Source organism: Uloborus diversus, chromosome 10 (genome assembly GCF_026930045.1).
Source record: "Uloborus diversus isolate 005 chromosome 10, Udiv.v.3.1, whole genome shotgun sequence".
Classification (NCBI taxonomy): domain Eukaryota; kingdom Metazoa; phylum Arthropoda; class Arachnida; order Araneae; family Uloboridae; genus Uloborus; species Uloborus diversus.
Window position 1 is genome coordinate 8,548,730 of NC_072740.1, and position 23,210 is coordinate 8,571,939.

The following is a 23,210-nucleotide window of genomic DNA, read 5'->3' on the forward strand; positions in this document are numbered from 1 at the left end:
TTTATTAGTTGTTTCTTATGTATTTTTATCACTGAATTCGGAAATGATCTTTATTTTTTCCCCATTTCTCAATAATTTTATGCAAAACACAAATCAGTAAATGCAAAAGAGAAAAAAAAGGGGGGGAATAGAAACACGATTTTTTTTTTTTTTTTTTTTTTTTTTTTTTTTTTTTTTTTGTTCAATATCGACTGACTGCTTTTTCTTGCATTTTATTCATTTTTAAGTTATACCTACTATATATTATATCAAAATAAGTAAGGGTACAAAAAAAAATGGTATGGCCTGACTTAACCCCTTATATTATAATAAAACCAGCCAAAAAGTAAGCTTAAATTTCTTTTTCGCGTCATTAATAAGGAATTTCATGCCTTCATAAACCACTCTTTTGCTCACCTACCCTTGATAACGAGTTATATAAAACATTCTCCATGAGAGCTCTCCATGAGAACGCATTTCCTTAAGCTTTTCAATAAATTACTAAGAGTTTTGAATAAAAAATGTTGCTTTCTTCGTTTTCTTCTTTTTCATTCAAATATCTACAAAGCAAAATATTTAACATATTGGGTGTGAGATGTATAATGTCGCACACATTTAGATTAAGCATATAAAAAAAATCGTGATCAAATATGGCAAATGGTTTGAGATTCTGCCTCTCATTTACCGTATCCCGATTTTCAATAGAGTTAAAAATAGTCCTATTTATTCTGAATTCTAAGTGTTTTACACATGACGAAAGTCATACTGGCGTAGAAGAAGAGGAAGAATCGTACATCATTTGCCATGTTCGGCAGCGAATTTTTTCTGGGTATAACAAATGCCTTGGTGTATGAGAAATGTTTTACAATTCTTACACCGAAAATGTTCAATAGTTTAAGTTTCAAAAATAGTAGCACAGGAAAGAACAAACACAATCTTTTGAAAAAAAAAAATGCTTGAAAATTTGTAAAAATAACAAAACAAATGAATAAAATAAACAGGTATCTCGTTGAACATAAAAGGAAAAGCACGAACGCGAGAGACTTTAAAAATCGTCAAGACATGAAGAAAGATTGCAAATTTCGTACATGCTATGTAATCAAGAGTGTGTGAAGGCTTGAAATGCCTCATAATTATTCGATCAAAAATACAGTGAAAAAGAAATAAGCTTTTTATTTATTTGGCTATTTTTCATAAGAATTTAAGGGGTCAAGGCGTCTTCTCATGCGGTTTTCTTCAGACCCCCCCCTTGTTTGATATCGCACACCGGCAACAAAACAACACATGAGATAAAAGTTTGAAAAAAAGTACTAATTATCGATTTAAAATTTAAATTTGGCGCTCTGTCTTGCCACAAAACTCGCACCAAGAAAGTTGACGTAACTGGTGCAAAGTGATGTGTAAATTGTGAAATTAATAGTACACATTATGAAAATTTCATATTTTAGAAGAAAAATGTTCGAACTTTAAGTATAGATTTTTAATTAAGACTACAAAACCAAACAGTAAACATATCTAAATGTTTTGCACTTAGTGTATTTGAAAATACGTCAGTTAAATGTATTAGTGCATAAAACCTTTATTTTCTCCAATGCTGTTTTACTTATTGAGCTTCGTTACATTTGTTGACAATGTTCGATATGGTGTGATATAAGTTAAGACTATATCGGAGATAAAGGGAAAAAAGACATTTTAAATTTACTCTAAAGTTTTGCTTTGCTTTTTTTTTTTTTTTTTTTGTGGCAAAATTGCGTTTGAGGGAAACTCTTAGGCGATAAGGGAAAACAAAGTTCATATCCGGATTCAGTGCTAAAACTACATAGAAATCACTCAACAATAGTTTAAAAACATGACAATCCATATTTTGTGGGTTAGTGTAAATTTCTGAAAGATAAAAATAGATTTAAAAACCTTGACAGAATTTATGTTATATTTTTCTCGTTGTGGTCCTTGTTTAACACGGTATCTGCCATGTCAGTCACCAGTGACTAACATTGTACTTTCAGTTTTTGCCGCGGGTTTCATTAGTGACTTCATCGGTGAGCGAAAGTTTAAAATGCAATATGAAACTAAAAAACTGTATTGTTAGTTATTTCAGGATTTTATTATTAATGTACTTAAATATTACTAGTAAAAAAATTGTACAGAATTTGTTGAGACAATCAAAAAAAAAAAAAAAAATTTCTATTCCTCGATAAATTCGCTCTGCAAGCATGAACTGACCAGGGTTTCGTATATGCTTGCATTCGACGAGCTCAACCGGTAGCTACCAATTAACCGATTACGTGACAGCTAATGATCACGTGCTTCAATCAACCAACCAACAGCTTAGAATGGTAACCGGTGCGGTAACCGGTAGATGATAGAACGCTGCGGTTAATAACCGGAAACTCACGGGTCGACCGGTTAGGTTCCTCGAACGCAATTTATGTGTATAGCAGCTTACGTTGAAAATATTTGAACGTGTATTTATGCGTATAAAACAAAAGCATGCGAAAAGTAAATTTTAAATATTACAAACCGCAATAGAATATACCCATTTATGCATGCATGCAGTTATGTTTCATGTATAGGTTAGGTGCTTCAATGAATGAACTCCCTCAGTAAATATAAAACTAAATTAAAACTAACAGGATCACCCACTCATGTCCAAAAATAGGAAATTCAAGGAAAATTCAGTCAAATTTTAAGTTTTGTTTCATCTTTCATAAAACAGTTCGTCTAGATTTATTCAGTGGATTGTTTTCTTATCAGTTAATAACAAAGAGGGGAGTGTTCGTGCTACAACTAGAGAGCCTATGCCTTTATCTAAATGGATCAGTGTCATGCTCAGTAATGGCGATTTACCAAGAGCTAATTATTGCACTATCAAGCAAAAATGTTTCAAGAGATTAATCTTGGCAGTAAAAATTAACGTTTCCATTTAACCCCACCACAATAAAATACATACTTAATATCACTCATTAAGCTGTATAAGCTAACTGAAGAAGCACGAAACCATTTGTTACCTGCATTAAAACGAATTTCAAGTATTTCTTCATTTTTTTTGCTGGCACTTTTGTACACTTAAGTAATAAATTTTTCCCAGTATTGTGCTTGAGTAAATCCAACATGGTAAGGGGCAAATTTTCAGGTTGTACCACATAGTTTGAATTTATTCAATTGCAAGTTGGTACAAAAACCATCTTTTGCACTATCGTTCGAACTGAAAAATAATTTTACTGAGAGCATTTATGTATGCAAAAAGAAAACTTACATGTCGAATGATAAATCATCTCGAAATATTTTTTTACCATCTTGGAACTGCTTTCAATTGTAATGCACTGAAAGAAAAAAAAAACTGTCTCTCAATATATTTTGTACAACAATGCTTATAAAACACATAGCATTTAATGCGTAATATACAGTAGAGATCAACATTACCTGCCGGGCTAACCTTAACCCAAGGTACTCAAACATAACTTGTTAAAAATAGAGTTTAAGTACTTACAAAAATAAAATTAGTCAATAAGTGAAATTGCTAAAAATAGTTCGTGTAAATTATGTTGCAAAACTCAAAGTGTGTACTCAACTTCCAACTGATCTTGATTCAGGAGTTATTTCTGAAGTCGTTACTGTTTAGACTGACATCCAGAAATGTCAATGTAATTAATTTTTGATTAGAAAGGTTTTACATAACGTCATTGCTTGCTGACATCCGGGTCAAAATTTGTCAGCTTTGAGGCACAGATTTCATTTGGTATTAGTACCCAAAAGAAATCGATTCCTGTTATTTTAAACAAAATTACTTTCCGTAGAAGAAAAACAGTTAATAAAGTCATACAGCTGTAATTTTTGTGATCACGTGTTTAGGTATGAAATTTAACTAGAATTGTATATTTGTTGAAAAGTATTAATACTGTTTTGCAGGCAACTCACCAGATAGTGGAACTTGGTGGTGATTGGTGTAAAAGTCTTACTTCGATTTATAGTATCCGAGTTTTCGAGAATTTCATTTTTTGTTGCAAGACCGTTTAGTTCATTACTTTTAAAAATCAAAACAAAAGCTAAGAACTTAAAATTCAAAACCAATCATTCGTACAATCTTTCGAAAGGTTATAAGCTTGGCATTCGTCTTTTGGAAGCATATTTTAAAATTATTTGATTATTACGAAGTCTTGATTTTCACTATAACGCGAGAAAAGTGATTACGAACCCTTACTGAATCAAACTAGCAATCTACGTAAAAGGCACGTACTGTTTCGAAATAAATTAAACGCGACACACATTTATGGGGAATTCTCAGTCAGGATACGCTGGCAGCGCGAAGACACTGGAGAACTCATTTTTCTTTCATTTCAAGACAGCTTTTGCTAAAAATATTTGAATAAATTAACGATACGATTCTTCTTCTTTTTCAAGGATTAGGTATATAGCCTGTTCCGGCTTCTTGGTCGCCCCACCGTTTCCTGGGCCTACCACGGTCTCGTTTGCCCCTTGGTCGGTAATAAAAGGCAGCTCTTGGAAGTCTCCCTCGTGCCATACGTCGAACATGGCTTTTCCAATCGTTGCGATATTCCATGATTTTTTCATTTAGGCTGAATATCTGTAATTCCCTTCGAATGGATTCGTTCCTTATTTTGTCTTGGATAGTGCAGTTCTTCAGTGATCGCAAATACTTCATCTCTGCTGCTTGAATTCTACTAGTTTCTTGACTGTTCAAAGTCCATGTTTCAGAGCCGTATAGTAAGGTTGGCACCGCCATAACCTTATAGAACTTCAGTTGTGTGTCCTTTCTCGTTTTTCCCTTTAGGATTCTTGTAAGGGTTCCGCATAAGTGTTGAAACCTATGTAGTTTGTTTTGGACATCATTGTCGTTGTCAAAGGTGATGTCACATCCTAAGTAGTTGAAGTGCTTCACCTGTTCAATAATTCTATTATCAATAACAATTTTACTTCTAATTGGCTCTTTACCCCTAAATGCCATTGTTTTAACGATACGATTCTAAACTGCTTTTTTAAGTTTCATATCTAACTCGATACTCTCACCTAATTAAAACCCGCTGTTTGAACGGAAAATTAGTGCTCAAAGTTCCTAATAATAGTATACAAAAATTACTTTGATGTTAGTACTGGTAATATGTGTACTGGTGATATTACTGAAGCAGACATCTGGAGAACAATCATGATATTAACCCTTAACTGATGAGATTATGTTTTGCAACGTAAGTATTGAAGAACTCCAGTATAAAATTGCTTGTGCATTCCACAAAATTAAAAAAATTAAAGTAGGAAAATGTTCAATGATTTTTGTATTATTTATTTATGTAAATACAACTGAAATAGTACAGTAAGTGACATACATAAGGAAGGTCATTATGTAAACATTCTAAAACGTTCGAATACGGAAGTCGAACGTCGAACTCTTCTGGGATGTTTGAAACCTCACCAGCAAAGAAATATCTTGTGTGCTGAAAAGTCTACCAATAGAAAGTAGGTGTTCTGATATTCAAGTCCAGTAAAAACGTGATATTTGGTTTACTTTCTTAAATTGAAAATGATAAATGTATTTATTCCAACACCGTAAATATCAAATATGACTTACTTTACTAAAAATTACTTTTAGCAAATCCAAGTTTATCCGCATCCAGTTTTTTTATATGTATCATGTAGAAATGAATTATTAAATGCGAAATTTTTTTACTCCATCCTTCCTTATTTGTAAGAGGACCCCCCCCCCCCCATTTCTTGAAAACCACTAATATCTATAATAAAAGGATGAAAAAAAAAATTTTTTTTTTTAGGCTAACAATGTCAAGTATTTGGTTATCAAAAAAAAGGTTAAGTAAAAAAACACTTAAAAGGATAAGGTAAACGAAACAATTTTAGAAAAATCAGTGCTCCAACTTCTATAGTTTTTAATCTTTTGTTATATTAAGTTGAGTAAAATAAAAGGCCTCACTTTTACATCAAATACTATTTTGATGATATACGGATGACATACGGTCTATCAGGGTTGCCAGCTGCTCTGCATTTTGCGGAGTTGCTCCTCAAAAATTGCGAAACTTCGAAGCTCCGCAAAAAAGTCATTTTGCACCGCATTTCCCGGCCGAGCGTTTTCAAGCATGACAAAGTTTTTAAAGCTGTTTTTTATTTTTATGCTAGTGCTTAAAATGATTATCAAAGCTCAAAAACAATTTTAGATAAGTGGTTTTAGTTTTTTTATTGAATTTTATGCAAAATACCGAGCTGCCCGCAATTCCAAAATACTCCTCAAAATAACCACAGATGCTTCTCAAACTGTTTCCCCAAGGTTGGCAATCCTGGGTCTATGTACATTTTCAACTTGTTTACAATTTTATATCACTTGTTCCACAGAATTTTCAAAATTATCAGTACCATCTTGAATGTTTGTATTAATCTATGGATTTGGAGCAAGGAAGGTCATCTTATCAAGCATTCGCTTTTACTTCCTAGCAAAATGTATCGACAAGTTAAAACTCTAAATGTGATTTCCGTCAGAAAAAAAGTTTGACGATACTAAATCTGTAAAAATATTTCTTTAAACAAGCAAAAATGTATTGGTAGAATCCATCTCAATTCAACAAGGTGCGTAACATGACGGTCTCCGATTTTTTTTTGAATTTAACATATGTTAAACTTCATAAAAGAATGGAGTTTTTTTTTTTCCCCAAAAAAATTCCTGGGCCGAGATATAGGCCGCCAAAGATGGCGGTTTTGTCATGATTTCTCACTTGGGATTTTCGTCAAAATCTTTAAAGTACACTATCTCAGGAATATTTATTATTTAAAATGCTAATTAAAATTGTTATTTAAAATGATATTTTTTCTTGTTTAAAAACATATGCAACGTTTTGAAACATGTGCTTTAGTTTTTTTTCCAGTCTTTTGAAAGAAAAAAGTTTAAAATAATTTTTTTGATTTTTTTCAAAAATACCAATTTCAAAAATTTTCCTTGTTTTACAGTGAATTAGTACCACTGACAAATACGTTACCTGAAAAGGAGAGCTTCCACCTTTTCGTTTAAGAGATTTTAGAGACCTTTGAAAAAATGGGTTTTTTTTTAAGGAACTCTTTACGTAATGGCAGACCTGAAAATTAAAAAAAAAAAAAAAATTCGCAACAAGTGGCCAGAAAACACTTTTGATTAAGTTATACAGCGAAACTTTCATTTTGAGTAGCCATTTTATTCAGGATATTAAATTTAGTGAGAACAAGATGGCATTGTGCTTAACGATTCTTTTGGCACTATGCTGAAAGGTTGCGTGGGTAAATGCAGCCAATCGACTGGAGACTGCGTACTTGTTTTCATAAAAAATAAAACCGGGCTATATGCCTATATACCTTCAATCTAAGTTGTTCAAAGTTTAAGGTAAACAAAAGAAAGCTACCTAGGGAGCTTTGACCCAAGTTAACTGGGGAGATTCGACTCGTAGACCAATTCGACGCTTTTGTTTGTTTTTTCAATGAATTTTTATTAATGAACAGCAAAAATACTGTGATTTAGGTCTAATGATTTGATTTTATTAAAGCAATGACCCTAATAGTGAATATGAAAGCCTGATTTCATTTTTTTACTTAATGAATAACTAAAATATAATACTTTGGTCTAATAAATTGTTTTATTTTACAAATAACTAAAATACTAATAATCTTTAAGCCCATTAATTTGTTACTTAATAAAATAATTGAAACGTTGTTTATGTCTGATCTGATCAAGTTTTGAATTCGACTTCTGCTTTTCTGCTGATGTAAGATTCATTTAAAAATTTTGTAAATTCGCTTAAGTATTACTTATTAAAGCAAAAAACATCAATCCTGCGTTTTTGATATCAATATCTATGAGTCTTCTTACATTCATGAAGGGAGTCAAGACTCCCAAGATCTATGGACACTTGACCCATATGCAGACTGAGGACTTGAGGAATATACTTTTTTTGTACCATTTCTACTTAAGACTTATGCTATTATTTTTAGACATGATAATGGACAAACTAACAAACTGTGGCAAAAATGTTCAAAATCAGATGCAGAGTTAATGTTTGAAAAATTTGCAGCAAAAATAGTAATGAGTCAGAAAATACAAAATTTAGCTTTTTATTTGGGCCCTGGGTCCCCTAACTTTTATTTCGGGAAATAATCTCCATTGAAAAATATTACTGACACAAAAAACTTGTAACTTGTGCGACCAAAACTCAAGCAGATATTCGAGTTTGAAGTTTTAAAGGACCATACCAAAGATGAGTTAGGAACTTATCGCCCTTTCAGAGGAATGTCAGGTTGTCGAAGTAAAAAAACAAATCATTGCTATTCCAAAATAAATGCAAATGTTATGCTATGATACGCAAAAACACACTACAAAACCTCGAACAATTTGAAAAATAACACTATATGCATACATATAATTTAAAATCCTTGTTAACCGCTATATTTTCCCCCAAAAAGTGTTATTGATGGCGACTTAAAAGTGATGTAAGTCACAAAACGCTGCGTTTCATATCTCGGTGAATATTGGTCGCATTAATTTCAAACTTTTTGTGTTGAAATTATTTTTCGATGGAGATTATTTCCCTAAACATAAATTAGGAGTTCCGGAGCCCGTATAAAAAGTTTAATTTTGTATTTTTTGACTCATTTTTATTTTCGCTTCAAACTTTAAACATCGTAACTCTGCATTTGATTTTGAACGTTTTTGCAATTGGAAGTATGCATCTAGGACTAACGGTTGTGAAAATAGAAGTCTTGCAGGTTAAAACGGAACACCCTGTATATGTGTATATATATATATATATATATATATATATATATATATATATTGTTCTAACTATTATACAAAAAAGTAAATAATAAAAAAACCAAAAATTAGGGCAAGTCTCCCTAGTTTTCCCTAGTTATATTTATATGTAGCTTCGTATATTTTGATCTATGCCTTGATTTATGTTTATTTTATAACAATAACCTAACTAATGTTAACTGAAAAGTGCACAATCTATTGTTGCAGCTTGAAGCAAGATGTTATGTTATTTACACTCCAAAACTCGCACCAAAACGAATGACCCGAGAATTAGCCGTGTGAGAAATTTTCTCACACGGCTCAAAAAAAATTAGTTTTTTTAGTTGAAAATATTTCATTTGTTATTTTTTCTAAGCAGCGGATGTTACGCAATACTTGCTGAAACAAATAAAATATTTGATGAAATAAAAATTTTTTCCTCTCAGCGTAAGTACTTTGGAGTCGCATCTACAGGGGAGCATAAATGATGCGCCCAAATTTAAATAAATCATGTTTTTGAAACTACAGCACATATTGCCGTAAGTAATACACGAATGTGAAAAGGAATATAGTCAAGTCTTCGCGTTGTGGAAAAGGGTGTGTATTCGAATTTTTTGTAAACATACGTAGTTATTTTAGGCAACCTAACACCTCTCAAACTGTTTTAAACCATTTAACTATATATTTTTATTTCTTACATAAAAACTGCATTTTTAATGTATTTTGAAAAATCTGTATTAATCAACATAAAGTATTGTTACGTTGTACTAGATCAATGACAGAAAGAAACATTAAATTAAAAAATACAGTACTTTCAGTGTGCAGTAATAATAAAACGCAGCAGTGCATTATTAATGTACAGCAGATACAGTAATTATATTTATAACTTAAAATATGAAGATGGTTATTTATGCTGCACGATCAGATTGTTACCAGTTTTTCTCTGACACCGCATGAGGAAACTCGTCAGAAGACGAAGAACAAGAAAGAGTGATGAATTAATAATCTTCGGCTTTCTGCCGAAAACTTTCGCGTCGTGGGCGAGGAATTTGCATTAGTTCTAAAATTCGTTACTCGTGAAAAACTCGCGTTATAGCCATTTCGCGTACGTCGAATCACGTTGTAGCGCGAGTAGGCTGTATACCAATTTTTTTCAGTTACAAATCTTCGATGTGTGAGCATTTTGTAACACGACAAACATCCAATCTAATTCAGCTCGTTTCATACGCTATACAGTTTATTATTTTTTTTTATGACGTTTAGTCACAGACACTGTTTATCAACCACCGATGCCGGAAACATCACAAGTCTCAAGAACGCATTTGTGCAGCATTATGAACCATTAAGATGTGTGGGAGGAACAGGATTACGATATTGTCGAGTAGCAAAAGGCTCCAACATTGAGCATTTGAACATCTTGCACAGTGTGCTCACACACTAACAATTTGTGTCATTGAACTTTATTGGGAATTATTTTTGTATATGTCTCTTTGTTTTCAAGTACCACTTATTGCAATAATTGCATTAGCTTCGAAAATATGATTTTTTGAAATCGGGTCCATCATTTGATCTCACCCTGTATAAATATAATATATTTTGATATGTTCCTCTTTTCTATGTGTACAATATATGGATTGATATAAATACTAGTTGTATAGAAAAAATAGTAAACAATCACATATGCAAGATACCTACAGTACAGTTATCACATCCAGAGTCCTTGTTATGGACTCATCAGTCTGGAATACTGAATAACCGAGCTGGAGGCAGATGTCATCTAACTGAAGCTTAGATTGCCAACCAACTAGTAGTTAAAGTAAATTTAGCTCACCAGAGAGTCCGCAACCATGGTGCGGTTCACCTCGTAAATTGAAGACAAACTTTGGGTATTGAGCAGTAAGTTCCCGCCCTCAAGCCTGCGGCAGAACTACATCGGGACGAAACTTGAAACTACAGTCTCTTGATATAATAATCGGACTGTCGGTATCTTGCACATAGTTCTGCCTTAGCCCTGGATTAGAGCGGTACCTTACTGTCAGGGGTGATTGTGTTCCGGTATTTTACCGAATTTCCGGTATTTTCGGACGTATTTCCGGTATTTTGATGTCCGAAAATACCGGAATTATGTTTTTTTTTTGTTATGCTTTTATCTCCCTGCCTCCGCAATTTTTTAAATTATATCATTCTCATCAAATATACCTGCAAGAGCCTTAAGATGGACAAATGTCAAAATTATTTGTTCAAAACCAGTTCAAAAGTAACTTTGTAACTCATTAAAAATTTAATCAAATGTACACACAATATTTTGACTCAGAACTATTTAATACTATGGCAAAGGTGCACTTAAGTAATAGGGGCGAAAGATTACCCCCCCCCCCCCTCACCCCGTTCTCGCTTTGAAACTTTCAGGTATTTTTTGATGAACTCACAATCACCCCTGCTTACCTTACTGCTCAGTACGAAAGTCGTTGGAATTATTTTGCTAAAATTTGTAGTGTGTATAAGAAGTATACTTCTTATGTACCCCACCTGACCACTAACGTTATAACAAAAATCACCTCATCAGTTAAGGGTTAAATAATTTTCACAAATACCATTCAAAGCATTCTGTTACATTAAAATCTAGAGAGATCAAGAATTTTCAAATAAAAGTGATTAAACTACTTATGCTTGAGCAATATACAAATATGCTTTTCGTTCAAAGTCTGATTTTAAACATTTCTGTCTTTCACAAAAGAGATGTATCGATATTACATTATGTTTTTAAGCCAATGCTTTTACAAATACGTTTAAATAATGATGAATAAGATTCAAAAGATAAAAGAATAGATATTGCGACTAATGGACGAAATTCGCAGAAAAATTGGAACAATTACCAAACACTTATCTTCATAGAATTCATTTTTATTCTTCAGCACCTTATAAGCTGATAGTGTTTTTCAAGTAAAAGCACACTAGACGCTAAATTTAATTTTATTGTTATACGTTTTAAGTTTTTCTGAGTAACGCAATTACTTGTACTAAAATTTAAAACGTGATAGCTTCAACATGAAAGCAAAATATTTTTGTAGTTAAAGAATCGAAAGCTTGATTTAAGGTAATTTATAATAGAGCCCCAAAATCAATATTCAAAGCATTGAGCAATTGCCACTTAAAAATGGGTACGAAAACTGGCTCAACGTAATTAATCGTAAAGCTACGAATATTGTAGCCATTGTAAAATTATTATCTGTTTGAAATAAGCATCTCCTGAACTATTACTACTGAGTGATTCAAAAGGTAATTTATAGCAAAATTCGATGCATATTCTAAGCATTTTAAAGTGCTGGATCTAGGGGGCTGGACCCTTGCCCCAGACGGCGACTTCTTTGCGGCAGCAAATTCACCTTATTTCTAAATACTCGACGTAAAACTAGACATAAAAGTTTGAAAGAGGTTGGGTAAAGGTGGCAGTTTCCAGATTTGCTCCGGCTAAAGATCCGGCTCTGTCTTTTTATGTGAGCAAAAAATTTCATACCACATCATTCGCATCTTTTTTTTTCCGAATTTTTAAATTCAAAATTCCAGATGAGTAATAATAAATAAATAATAATTTACCCAAGTCAAGCGAATTGAAAATATAACAAAGAAAATGCGTCAGTTATAAGGCAACAAATGTCATTATTTGTGTACATTGTTTTCAGTTCAAAAATAGAAAATAAACTTATTTTACTAGAGGAATCTTCATTTTACAGCAGGTTATTTCGATAACTAATGTAATGATTTAACGTTACCAGATTTTCTTTAAATGTGAACTATTTAAAAAGAAAATAGCATTGGTTCAAAGTATCCGCTTTTTTTTGCGATTGAATAAACTGATTGGCACACCATGGTAACTGATGGTAACATTTTAAACACCATGGTAACTGATGGTAACATTTTAAACACCATGGTAACTGATTGGCACACCATTTGATTTTAAATTTTCAAGGAAACTTATACGTTTGCTTACAAAATAAGTCACTCATTTTATCACACAATTAAGTTTTTTTTATTGTTTTTATCTTCCGACATTCATTACATGAAGTGTCATTTATTTTTGCGTGAATAATTCACAAACCAAGAATTAATTCTTCTTTCTCACGTTTCATAGAGTACAGACATGTATTGAAAGTTACGAAGACATTCATTTTGCATTACAAACTATTAAGTTATATTTAAAGTAAGCAACAACAGAACTGTTTAGGCAAAATGTTATGGCGCAAGTTATACAAAAAGACAAAAATATCTTAAACAACTAACAGAAGTTTAATTCTTAAAAAATGAAAAGTTCACCTACACAGTATCAAATGACTTTAATGACAATTATGTACACTGCTATAGTTAACCAGAAAAAATATTTAAAAAAAAACAATATTTATTGAAAAAATAAACTCTTTTAAATGTTGAATCTTACCCCTAGTTGACTCTTACTAACAAACGAGCACGAGAATCACGGTAGAAAACGGAAAATTAACTGTGAAGAAGTATCTCAACACATAGCCTAAGCAATTCACTCAGCCGTTGATAGTGATAAAATAGCAGACAGTATGACGTATAAATTCCTTCAAATAAGGATTGAAATCTTTGTAAGAAAAACATCAAAAATAGCATCGCCAAAGTAATGCCACGGTTCAATTGAGCTTGATATTTATTTTGAACCGAAATAAAGATGATATGGCATAGCTTCAATGCAAAAATTTCTTCAATAATCATTTAAGAAAAGTTCTGCTTAGCTGTAATTGTAACTGACCTTCATTTGTCAATTTCGGCAAGGCTGATGCCGGGAATGCTTAGCATTCTTGTTCCTTACATAGACACTTGGTTGTTTTTTACTAATGTGTGGAATTCAACACTTAGTGTAAATCAAATTGATGAGCGAGTTTTGGCTAACGTTTTTTAGATGAATTCAACGCTGAGGAACTGAAACATAACTCCTTCACAACGATGTTTCTTTTTGTGTAAAGAGAAGAAAATTAAATGGTTAATCCAGAATCAAATAGGTTAATCTAGTACAATATGATTCAGAGATTTTTATCTCGCTTATTATATATATATATATATATATATATATATATATATATATATATATATATATATATATATATATATAGCGTAAAATTTTGATTAAGCCGTTTTGAGAAGGTTTTAGTCAATTCAAAAGGAAGTTTTAAAAAGTAGGCATAGTAGGCAATTTCTTAAAATAAATAAATTGTTGTTGCTTAACTAGGTTAACTATGTTTAATTTAATGTAAGTGTTTCGCGAAAAGGGATTTTATAAACAATACTAGGAGGCTCCGGCCCCTGCTCGTTTCACTCGCCAACCCCCAATCGCTACCTACGGCGGGTTACAGTTGATGATTTTGATGATTTACCAAAGGCTGTCCTCAGTATATCCTCAGGACTGGATGTCCGGCCTTATATCTCCAGCCCCTAAGGTTTTAGAGCGGTGAGGTAGGGTGGAACGGCTCTCCCTGAATGTTCTGTATGCAATGGTACCCAGTGGCGGATCCAGCCGATTGTTTTGGGAGGGGCCATCCGAAATTTTTGAACAAACTCCGAACTCCCCAGAAATTTTATTAAAATGAAGTTTTAATAACTCAATTTTCGGGGTATCGGGACATTAGATGAGGGGGTGGATTTAGGAATCTCCCTTGAAAATGTTTCAAAATTTAAATAGCCGAGTAATTTTTGAAAATTAGGAAACTAAAAACGCATTTTGTCTATTTTTGATGATATACCGAGAAAGGTCAGGTTTCAGGTACTGGCCCCAAAATACTTTTTGAAAATAAAGCTTAGAACCAAAATATTCTGTCATTATACATTGAGAAATTAGAAGAGGAGGGATGCTCTTCAACCTCTTCAGCTGTCCATCCTAAAAATGCACCTTTAGGTAATGTTTGCTTACATTTAAGGAAGAGTGAAGGTGCTTGGAATCCTTCCTTCCTGGAAATATTTTGCATTTGAGGCTCTAAAAATTCGATTTTTAACTATTTTTATACATATTTTAGAAAGGGATGGAAAATTCGTGAGCTCCTCCAAAAACCTCCTTTTAAAGCTATCATCACGATATAAACTAGGGAGGAAGGGTGTCTTATCAAAGATCGTTTGTAATTGAAGTCCCAAAAAATTTTATTTAAGTTGCTTTTAAGCAAATTAACTGATAAGGGCTGGATAAGCCAGTTTCCGTTGACATTTTTGCCAAATAAAAGACTTAAAATGGAATTTTTTGCTACATATCAAGGCATTTGTGAAAGGGCATGGGAAAAGGGTTCTCCCCCTAGTTTCGAAATTAAAGCCATAAAAACGAAAATTTAGGCTCTCTTTGGTCTTGTGAACAATAGGTATACTCTGAGAACAGCAGCATTTAGAGATCGTCCAAGTGTCTGTAGGACTAATCAGGAAATGATGTAAAAGATGGAGAAAAATTTTGGAAATAAAAGTTTTGTTTTGAGGGTAGGGACATAATTTATCTCCCAATTAAGGCTTATGCTTCTTTTTCAGTGTAACACATGTGTTAAACTTTGTTATCTTCTCATAATATTTTTTTTCTCTAAAAAATTCCTACAATCACAAGGCTTTGGGAGGGGCCATGGCCCCCGTGGCCCCCCTCTAGATCCGCCCCTGGTACCAGTATATTGACCTGGTAGACATTGCCAGTCCGGCAGAGTTAGGGTTATAGACAAACAGGCTGGTACAGGTTTTAATAGTAGAGACTGTCTGAAAGTAACAATGTCTCGTTTAAAGAAACAACAAACAGGATCACACAGGTTTTAATAGTAGAGATTGTCTGAAAGTAACAATGTCTCGTTTAAAGAAACAACAAACAGGATCGCACAGGTTTTAATAGTACAGATTGTCTGAAAGTAACAATGTCTCGTTTAAATAAACAACAAACAGACTCGCACAGGTTTTAATAGTACAGATTGTCTGAAAGTAACAATGTCTCGTTTAAAGAAACAACAAACAGGATCGCACAGGTTTTAATAGTACAGATTGTCTGAAAGTAACAATGTCTCGTTTAAATAAACAACAAACAGACTCGCACAGGTTTTAATAGTAGAGATTGTCTGAAAGTAACAATGTCTCGTTTAAAGAAACAACAAACAGACTCGCACAGGTTTTAATAGTAGAGATTGTCTGAAAGTAACAATGTCTCGTTTAAAGAAACAACAAACAGACTCGCACAGGTTTTAATAGTAGAGATTGTCTGAAAGTAACAATGTCTCGTTTAAAGAAACAACAAACAGGTTCGCACAGGTTTCAATAGTAGAGATTGTCTGAAAGTAACAATGTCTCGTTTAAAGAAACACTGGAGACAGTTTAAAATTCGTTTTTCATGCTAACTATATTATAGCAAAAGCAAATCGTAATGAGGGTAAGTAGGTAGTTTTTTACATTTAGTAACTGTTCGAATAAACCCGAAAATGATTGCAGTTTCGAGTTCGTATTTACTTATTAAAATCGAAACTCGAATCCAAGTAATTGCAATTTTCCCATTATTTACTTTACTGTAACGTTTTGCTTTTCAATCATATGATTTTTTTTTAAAGTTTTGTTTCGAGAATTCCCTGCTTCAGTACAAGACTAAAAAGTAATGTCACAACAAAAATACTGCTAAAAAAAACACAACAACAGTATCTGCAGACATGAGTTTTTGAGACTTTGAAGAAACGCATTTTGGATTAAATACCTAACAATTGGGAAATGTTGGAACATTTTTTTCGTGCTTTATTTCCAGCGGAAACCGAATAAGCAAGCTTGTACAATAAAGCTAAAGTACAACAGATGATAAAAATTGAAAAAAAGAAAAAAGAAAAATGTGCAGTTACTGCCCTATACTGTCCGTTCTCGAAAGCAAAGACTACCACTCAGGACAGATTCTATTTCAAAATGGGGCGATAAGTTGAGGATGGGCACTTACCGCTCGCACTTGCTGTCTTTGAACACGTTATTTTGAACCTTTTACTTCCGAGTTTCCCTCCCTATTTTGTTAAAATCACAGCAGACCTGACACATGCGCAAATTGGTGCTAAGTCTCGGCTTAGGAAAACGAACAGTACCTTTCCGACACAAAATAGACAAAAAAAAAAAAAAAAACTCAGAGATGAAAACTTTTAAAAATTCAAGGAATTCTAAAAAGACCTGTAGTCACTCTGGACAGAAGCTTAGTTCTTATTTAAACGGAACAGATTGTTGAAAACGCAGAAAAATTTCCAAAATTCAATACAGTTATTCATGGTACTTTTTAAGGCCAATTTCTCTAATTTCAGTTGCCCCACACATATTAAATTGCTTTGTTGTGTGTGTGTGTGTTTGGGTAAAAAGCGAAAGAAACAACCCTAAGTTATTTCAGAGCCATAAAAATTAAAATGTAACTATTATTAAATCTATTTAAAACGAATTATTAGCGCGATTGAAAGATATCCTGCCGTTCATTGTTTATTTGTGCGAAGCTTTCAATGGTAACGAAAAAAAAGTGTCTCACACATTTACGATTGTTACAGCTTTTATCTCATAGCACTTAAGATGCCCTTTCTTTAAAGACGACAGATAACTTAGTAACCTAAGTAACAAACAAATACTTAATCCTTTTCTTCTAAGAGAGAAATAAATGTATTGTAAGTGAGAATGCAAATTTTAATAATTCAACGCACACACGAACATATATACACTATACAGGGTGCGGCCAGGGTCGGCTCTAGACGTTTTACCGCCCTAGACGATATTGACAAGTGCCGCCCCCCCCTTCATTGAATAATAATTATAATAATAATAATAATATGAAATAATAATATATAATTAAAATAAATATAATACTAAAGTGCTTAAAACTAAAGTGAGTTTCTAGTTTAACTCCAAAATGGTTTTTGCATATCCAAGCACTGATACACACATTAAATTATCTTTTTTAACATTAAAGTAGTGCATATTACGGCATTGAAACATATATCAGTATTTTCAAAAGATTTTTAAATCACGCAATTTGCAGCCTCTAAAATTAAATGGAATTTCTAGTTAAATTCCCAACTATGTCTTGCATACCCAAGCACTGGTATACACTCTAAATTATTTTTTTTTTTTTTAGCATTGAAGCTAAGAATCTTATGCCGCTGAAACAGATATTCATACTTAAAAAAAAAAAAAAATAAATAAATAAATGTTTCAACTTCGAAATCTGCCGCCCTAGGTGAACGCCTAGGTCGCCTACCCCAGGAGCCGGGCCTGGCAAAAAAAAAAACAAACAAACTTGGACAAAGTTTGCATCAACGAATGAAAAATAAAGTAATTTCTTTTTAATGAGTGTCTTTACTTAGTTTTGCCTTTCACTTTAGTTAGAAAATGATTTATAATCTATCTCCTGAGCTGAGCTCTTGTACTTCTTTTTGAGTGAAAATTTTGCATACCAGATATAGTTCAATCAAATTTCAGACTATAAAGCTGTAAATTTCCGGATCTAGGGCAGAATAGGAAACAATACCTTACAGCTCAGTTACAGTTGTCCAAAATAAAAGCGGAACTGCAGTCTCTGGAAGCTGTTATTGAGCTGTTAGGAATTGCTTGCAGTTCTGCCTTAACTCCAGTTATGGGGTTGTAATTTGTAGCTGCATACCCTAGGATTTACCTTATTCTTTTATAGGTGAGACCGCACTAAGTTTGTGGACCTCTCACTGCTGTGCTTAAATATTTTTAGCTACCAGTGTGAAGATTTATTCAGCGCTTATTTGAAGTTATTGGCGGTGTAGCTCGGTTATAGTTATTGCAGACTGATGAGTCCGAAAGGACGTCGAAACTGCATAATCTGGATGGTGAAAATTAGTTGTTCGGTACAGCTAGTTATTTCAGAACCATTTGAGGATAAACATAAGTTTTGTGGAATATAGGATCTTTTTTCTAGTAATTAAGTTCTTGTCTTTAGACACATAATCACTCCTCTTATTTTGTCAGAACTCTTTTTGAACACTCTTTTTATATAGATAAATAAATCGGTTGGCAAATACGTGGAGTTTCATCGCGAGTAACAAAATCAAATAATACAAATTCAGCATAATGATGCATTTAAGCAACCATTGTGCAAGAGATATTTAGGGTCAGGGGAAAGGGAAAACAAAACAATGTTAAGTGCTCCGTCCTTTTTTTCCCCCCTCGATTTACAAGTTTTTTAAAATTCTTTAGTCGAACAACAAGAGATAAGTTCCTTGATCACTTTAAACGCAGTGCTGTAAGTTGTGATTGGAGGAGGGGGGAGGGAAGTGGCAAAAAGCCACTTCCTGAAGTATTAGTTTTTGAGTTATAAAAGTAATGTAAATGTAGTGTATAACTGTCATTTAAAACTATTGCATTTGGTAGATGGGAGGAAAAAAAAACATGTTTATTGATATGCGTAATAATGTTAAAAGAAGGATGAGTAAACTTTTACGATTATGTTGCAGGTTTTTGAGGGATTAAAATAAAAAGTGGTGCAGCAACCCAGTAAATCAATATATCAACACAATTTTTTCAGTCGTTTCTTTTTTGGGATTGTATAGAGGGAACTTGCTTATTCGCGAAAGTAAAACTTTTGAAGCTATGCACACTGGGGTCAGAGGCAATCGGGAAAAAACGACATAAAAAAGCGTTCCGTCTGCTACTTTCAAAGCGCATGCGTAGAGCTTTGTTTTCATTGACTCGTTTAGCAATTCATCTGCAACAAAGCCTCCGTGGCGCAATCAGCATGCGCGTTCGGCTGTTAACTGAATGGTTGAAGGTTTCAAATCAACCCGGGAGGGCAATATGATAGTAAAAAAAGGGCGGAAGGTGCGTGGCTGGCTGGTAGAAGTAAGACTTTTATTGAATAACGTAAGCGTAATGTTGGAGTTGGTAAATTTAACTGAAACTTAATTCCATTTGTTGTTTCAATGTACCTTCGATATTATAAGCTTATGTTATTCCATAAAAGCATAGCTTTTGTCGGCCAGTCCAGCGAATGTTTTTTTATTGTTATTATTATTTTTGTGTTTTGTTTTGGTTTTAAAATTACGAACTGTTCATTCACTGGGGGGGGGGGGGGTCATTTACTAGTTGAATTACCTTGCCATTTGCGAAAAACATGCGTATGAAAACACTTTAGAACAGTGTTCAATAAATCCCGGGTGCGAAGTAACCTGGGAGACAAAAAAAAAAGTACCTTGGCGACTAGTTCTTTTAGAAAAAGAATCTTTCAGAAACCATGTAATCCTGGATCTTCTTATAAAATCTAAGAAATAATTTTTTCGGAGTCTAAAATATTTTCCTGGCTCCTAAGATTTTACAATTTCTGTTAATCCCTGCTTTAGAATGAATATCTTTGAAGAAATAAAGTTTAATTTTCTTTCCAGTAAACCAGATTAGTATTTAAGTATTTATAAATAGGACCACGAGCTTCAACAAAATTTCTTAATTCAAAGAATCTAACTAAAGGCAACCGCTTCTTTAGAGAATATTTATATCATAAGTTTAATTTTAAGTTAATGTATATGAACATGCAAAATTTTGATAAAATAAGATACATACTTTGAAAAGTTCACTTACTTGCGTTTCACTCAATAGAAAAAGAGAGAATTTCGTTTTCTCTGATGCAAAATAAATGAACTACTCTATCAAAAGACTCGAAAAGCTGTGAAGAACAGTTTATCTAGTTCGGAAGGCAAACACATTTAAGATAACGCCGATTTTCTTTGTTTCCCCAAGGCAAGAAAGCTACCCAGATATAAATCCAACTTCTAAATCAGCTGGATAAAGACCCTACTAAAAAGTCAAAGATTACGACTTCAAACAAAAGTAAATGCTTGGAGAAATTTAGGACCTGTGTCTGATGTCATCCACCATTTATTTAAACGTAACTCGTTTCATGCTAAGTAATATACACAAGATGGATTAACGTTGCTGGATGTTGTATGTTAATAAAAATCAGATAATGGCCAGCTACTGGATGTATGTGATGCAAAGTCTGATGCAGCTTATGCACGTTTCTACGCTTTACTGATAAAAGTAAATCTTCAGTTTTTGTTCTTGTTCATGCTTAATATATTATCTTTTATCCCTGGTTACGACAAAGCGAGGTTTTATGTCCTTGAGAAAAAGAGAATACCCTACTTTCATGTCATTCACAGGAAGTAATAATTAAAAGTGTATGTTTTTCAAAGCTTTTGATGGTCATAAAGGTGTTATCTTGAACCACATAGACATAGAGACTTCAAAATGATCATGCAGGAGATATTGTATATGAAAGAAAGAAAAACTTGGTTCTGGATCTAATTTATAAGTAACAGTGCCGATGATGACGTCATTTTTACGTCAACAGCACGTTATATTTTGAAATTTGGAGGGAAAGTTTGGCTGTGTCAATATATATTATTCGTAATTTTCGGTGGATTCTCCAACAATAAGGCTAAGTGATCATTATTTCATCGAATTAACCATACTGAATGCTGTTCAGATATGTTACATTTCTTTGACACTTGCACTTGTTCGTTGATGGTTGAGCACTAACACGTTTACTTTCTGCTGAAGAATATTTTGAGCGTATCATGTTCACTATTTTTTTTTAGCTGAAAATATTACTTACATCGCACTCAGTTTATGGAGGAAAATATCAACTGTATATCATTCCCCAGCTTTGGATTTTTTCCGATCAAGAAAAAATCTCTACCATCATGGATCTAATTTACTGAAGAAAATGTAAACTAAACGTTCAACGCCGTTTTAAAATAGAAAATTTTACTCCACGCTCTGCGTTGCTCTGTACTAGATTCAACATCGTTATTTAGGTTTAAAATATCATATGTAACGGTTTTGATGCTGCTGTTGAAAAATAGAATACGTTTCCCACGGCTTTCAGAGAATTTCGGCTTTTGAAAAGTTAATAATAATGCAACATTGGGCACATAATCCTTGTCCAATTTGCTCTAAGAGAAGGAGAAGCTTAAAATAGAGAAATTTACACTATGCTGAAGTATAGTAATATAGAATAAGCACATACGTACGCGTAGGCAGTTCCAAGAAATTAGTTCTTATAACATATAACCATTCCAAGATATTAGCAATTAATGTCCAGCATACAGAAGAGTCAAATTGTACAGTAATTAGAAGAGAGATATTGAATCTATTTTGGTTTTTGTGTTTATAATTTCTGGACTAAAACTGAAGCAAGGTTTAAACATGCTCGTTTCCATAAATCATGGAATTGCCAAGATCCATCATTAGCAAAACCAGACATTTTATGATGTTATAAAGTTTCGGCTTCAACGCGTCAAAAAAGAAACCATTTCAAAAATGTACAAAAGGAAATTTTTACCCTAAATTATTCTCATTAGTACATATTTATGACTTGAATATGATTCTTCTCGTGAAATTTCTTATTAATCATTTGCTCTAAAAATCATAAATAAATAAACAAATACATACAAATGTTACATGAGATAAGTAACTGATCTGAAAACACTTTTGAATAAAAAGAGCCAAATTTTTAAGAACAAGAAAAGTTTCCAAAATACTGCTTGTTTTCCCCACCACTTCGGACTTCAGCTCTCAAAAAAGGTTAATTCCTCCATGCCTTACTACTTTTAAGGCATCCTTAGTACAGTACTCGGATGGTTTGTTATAAACACAGTGATTATCGTCAAAACAAATGCACCATTTGAGGACGAAATAATGAAACTAATATTAACAATTAGAAAATCGAAACGTTTTGATTAATAATAATAAAAGTTTCAATAATTAATTATTATCAATTAAAAAAATTAATAGTTAATAATACAAATTCAGCAATTAATTAAAAAAATGAGTAATAATCTATAATGAGAAAGTTAATAATTATAAATATTTTCAATAATTGATGCTAGCAATTTTAATAATTAATAATTAATAATAAAAATTCAATTATTAATAATTAATAGTAAACATTGTATAATTTTAAAAGAACAACATATTTTAGGAACAGTCGAAAGATGCTTATGTTCTTTTCCTTAGCAGCTTAACTATCAGTTCTTAAAGTAAGTTCTTCACATTCATTCACGCATTATTACTTTATCTAGGGTACATTGGTACCATAATTTTAATAATTAATAATCAATTATAAAAAAATTTAACATTAATTATTAATAAAAAAGTATAGCAATTGATAAAAAATTTAGTAAGTAACAATTTATAATAAGAAAGTTGATAATTATAAACAAATTTAATAATTAATAAAAAAGTATAGCAATTGATAAAAAATTTATTAAGTAACAATCTATAATAAGAAAGTTGATAGTTATAAACAATTTTAATAAGTAATAATAATAATTTCAATAATTTATAACAAACATTTAATGATTAATAATTGATAGTAAACATTGTACAATTTTAAAAGAACAACATTTTTTAAGAACAGTCGAAAGATTCTTACGTTCTTCTCCCTCACTGTTTTCCCTAGCAGCTT

General features: G+C 32.5%; 1 protein-coding gene across 1 annotated transcript in view; it reads right to left on the bottom strand.

Moving 5' to 3' along the window:
- Positions 1-20,317, bottom strand: part of LOC129231598 (serine/threonine-protein kinase Sgk2-like) — a 76,279-nt gene extending 55,962 nt beyond the window's left edge. Inside the window, 2 exon segments of the mRNA XM_054865957.1 lie at positions 3,236-3,302; positions 20,303-20,317. Of these exon segments, the coding sequence (XP_054721932.1) occupies positions 3,236-3,275 (40 nt within the window). The 5' untranslated portion in view covers positions 3,276-3,302; positions 20,303-20,317.
- Between the last annotated feature and the right edge of the window lie 2,893 nt (positions 20,318-23,210).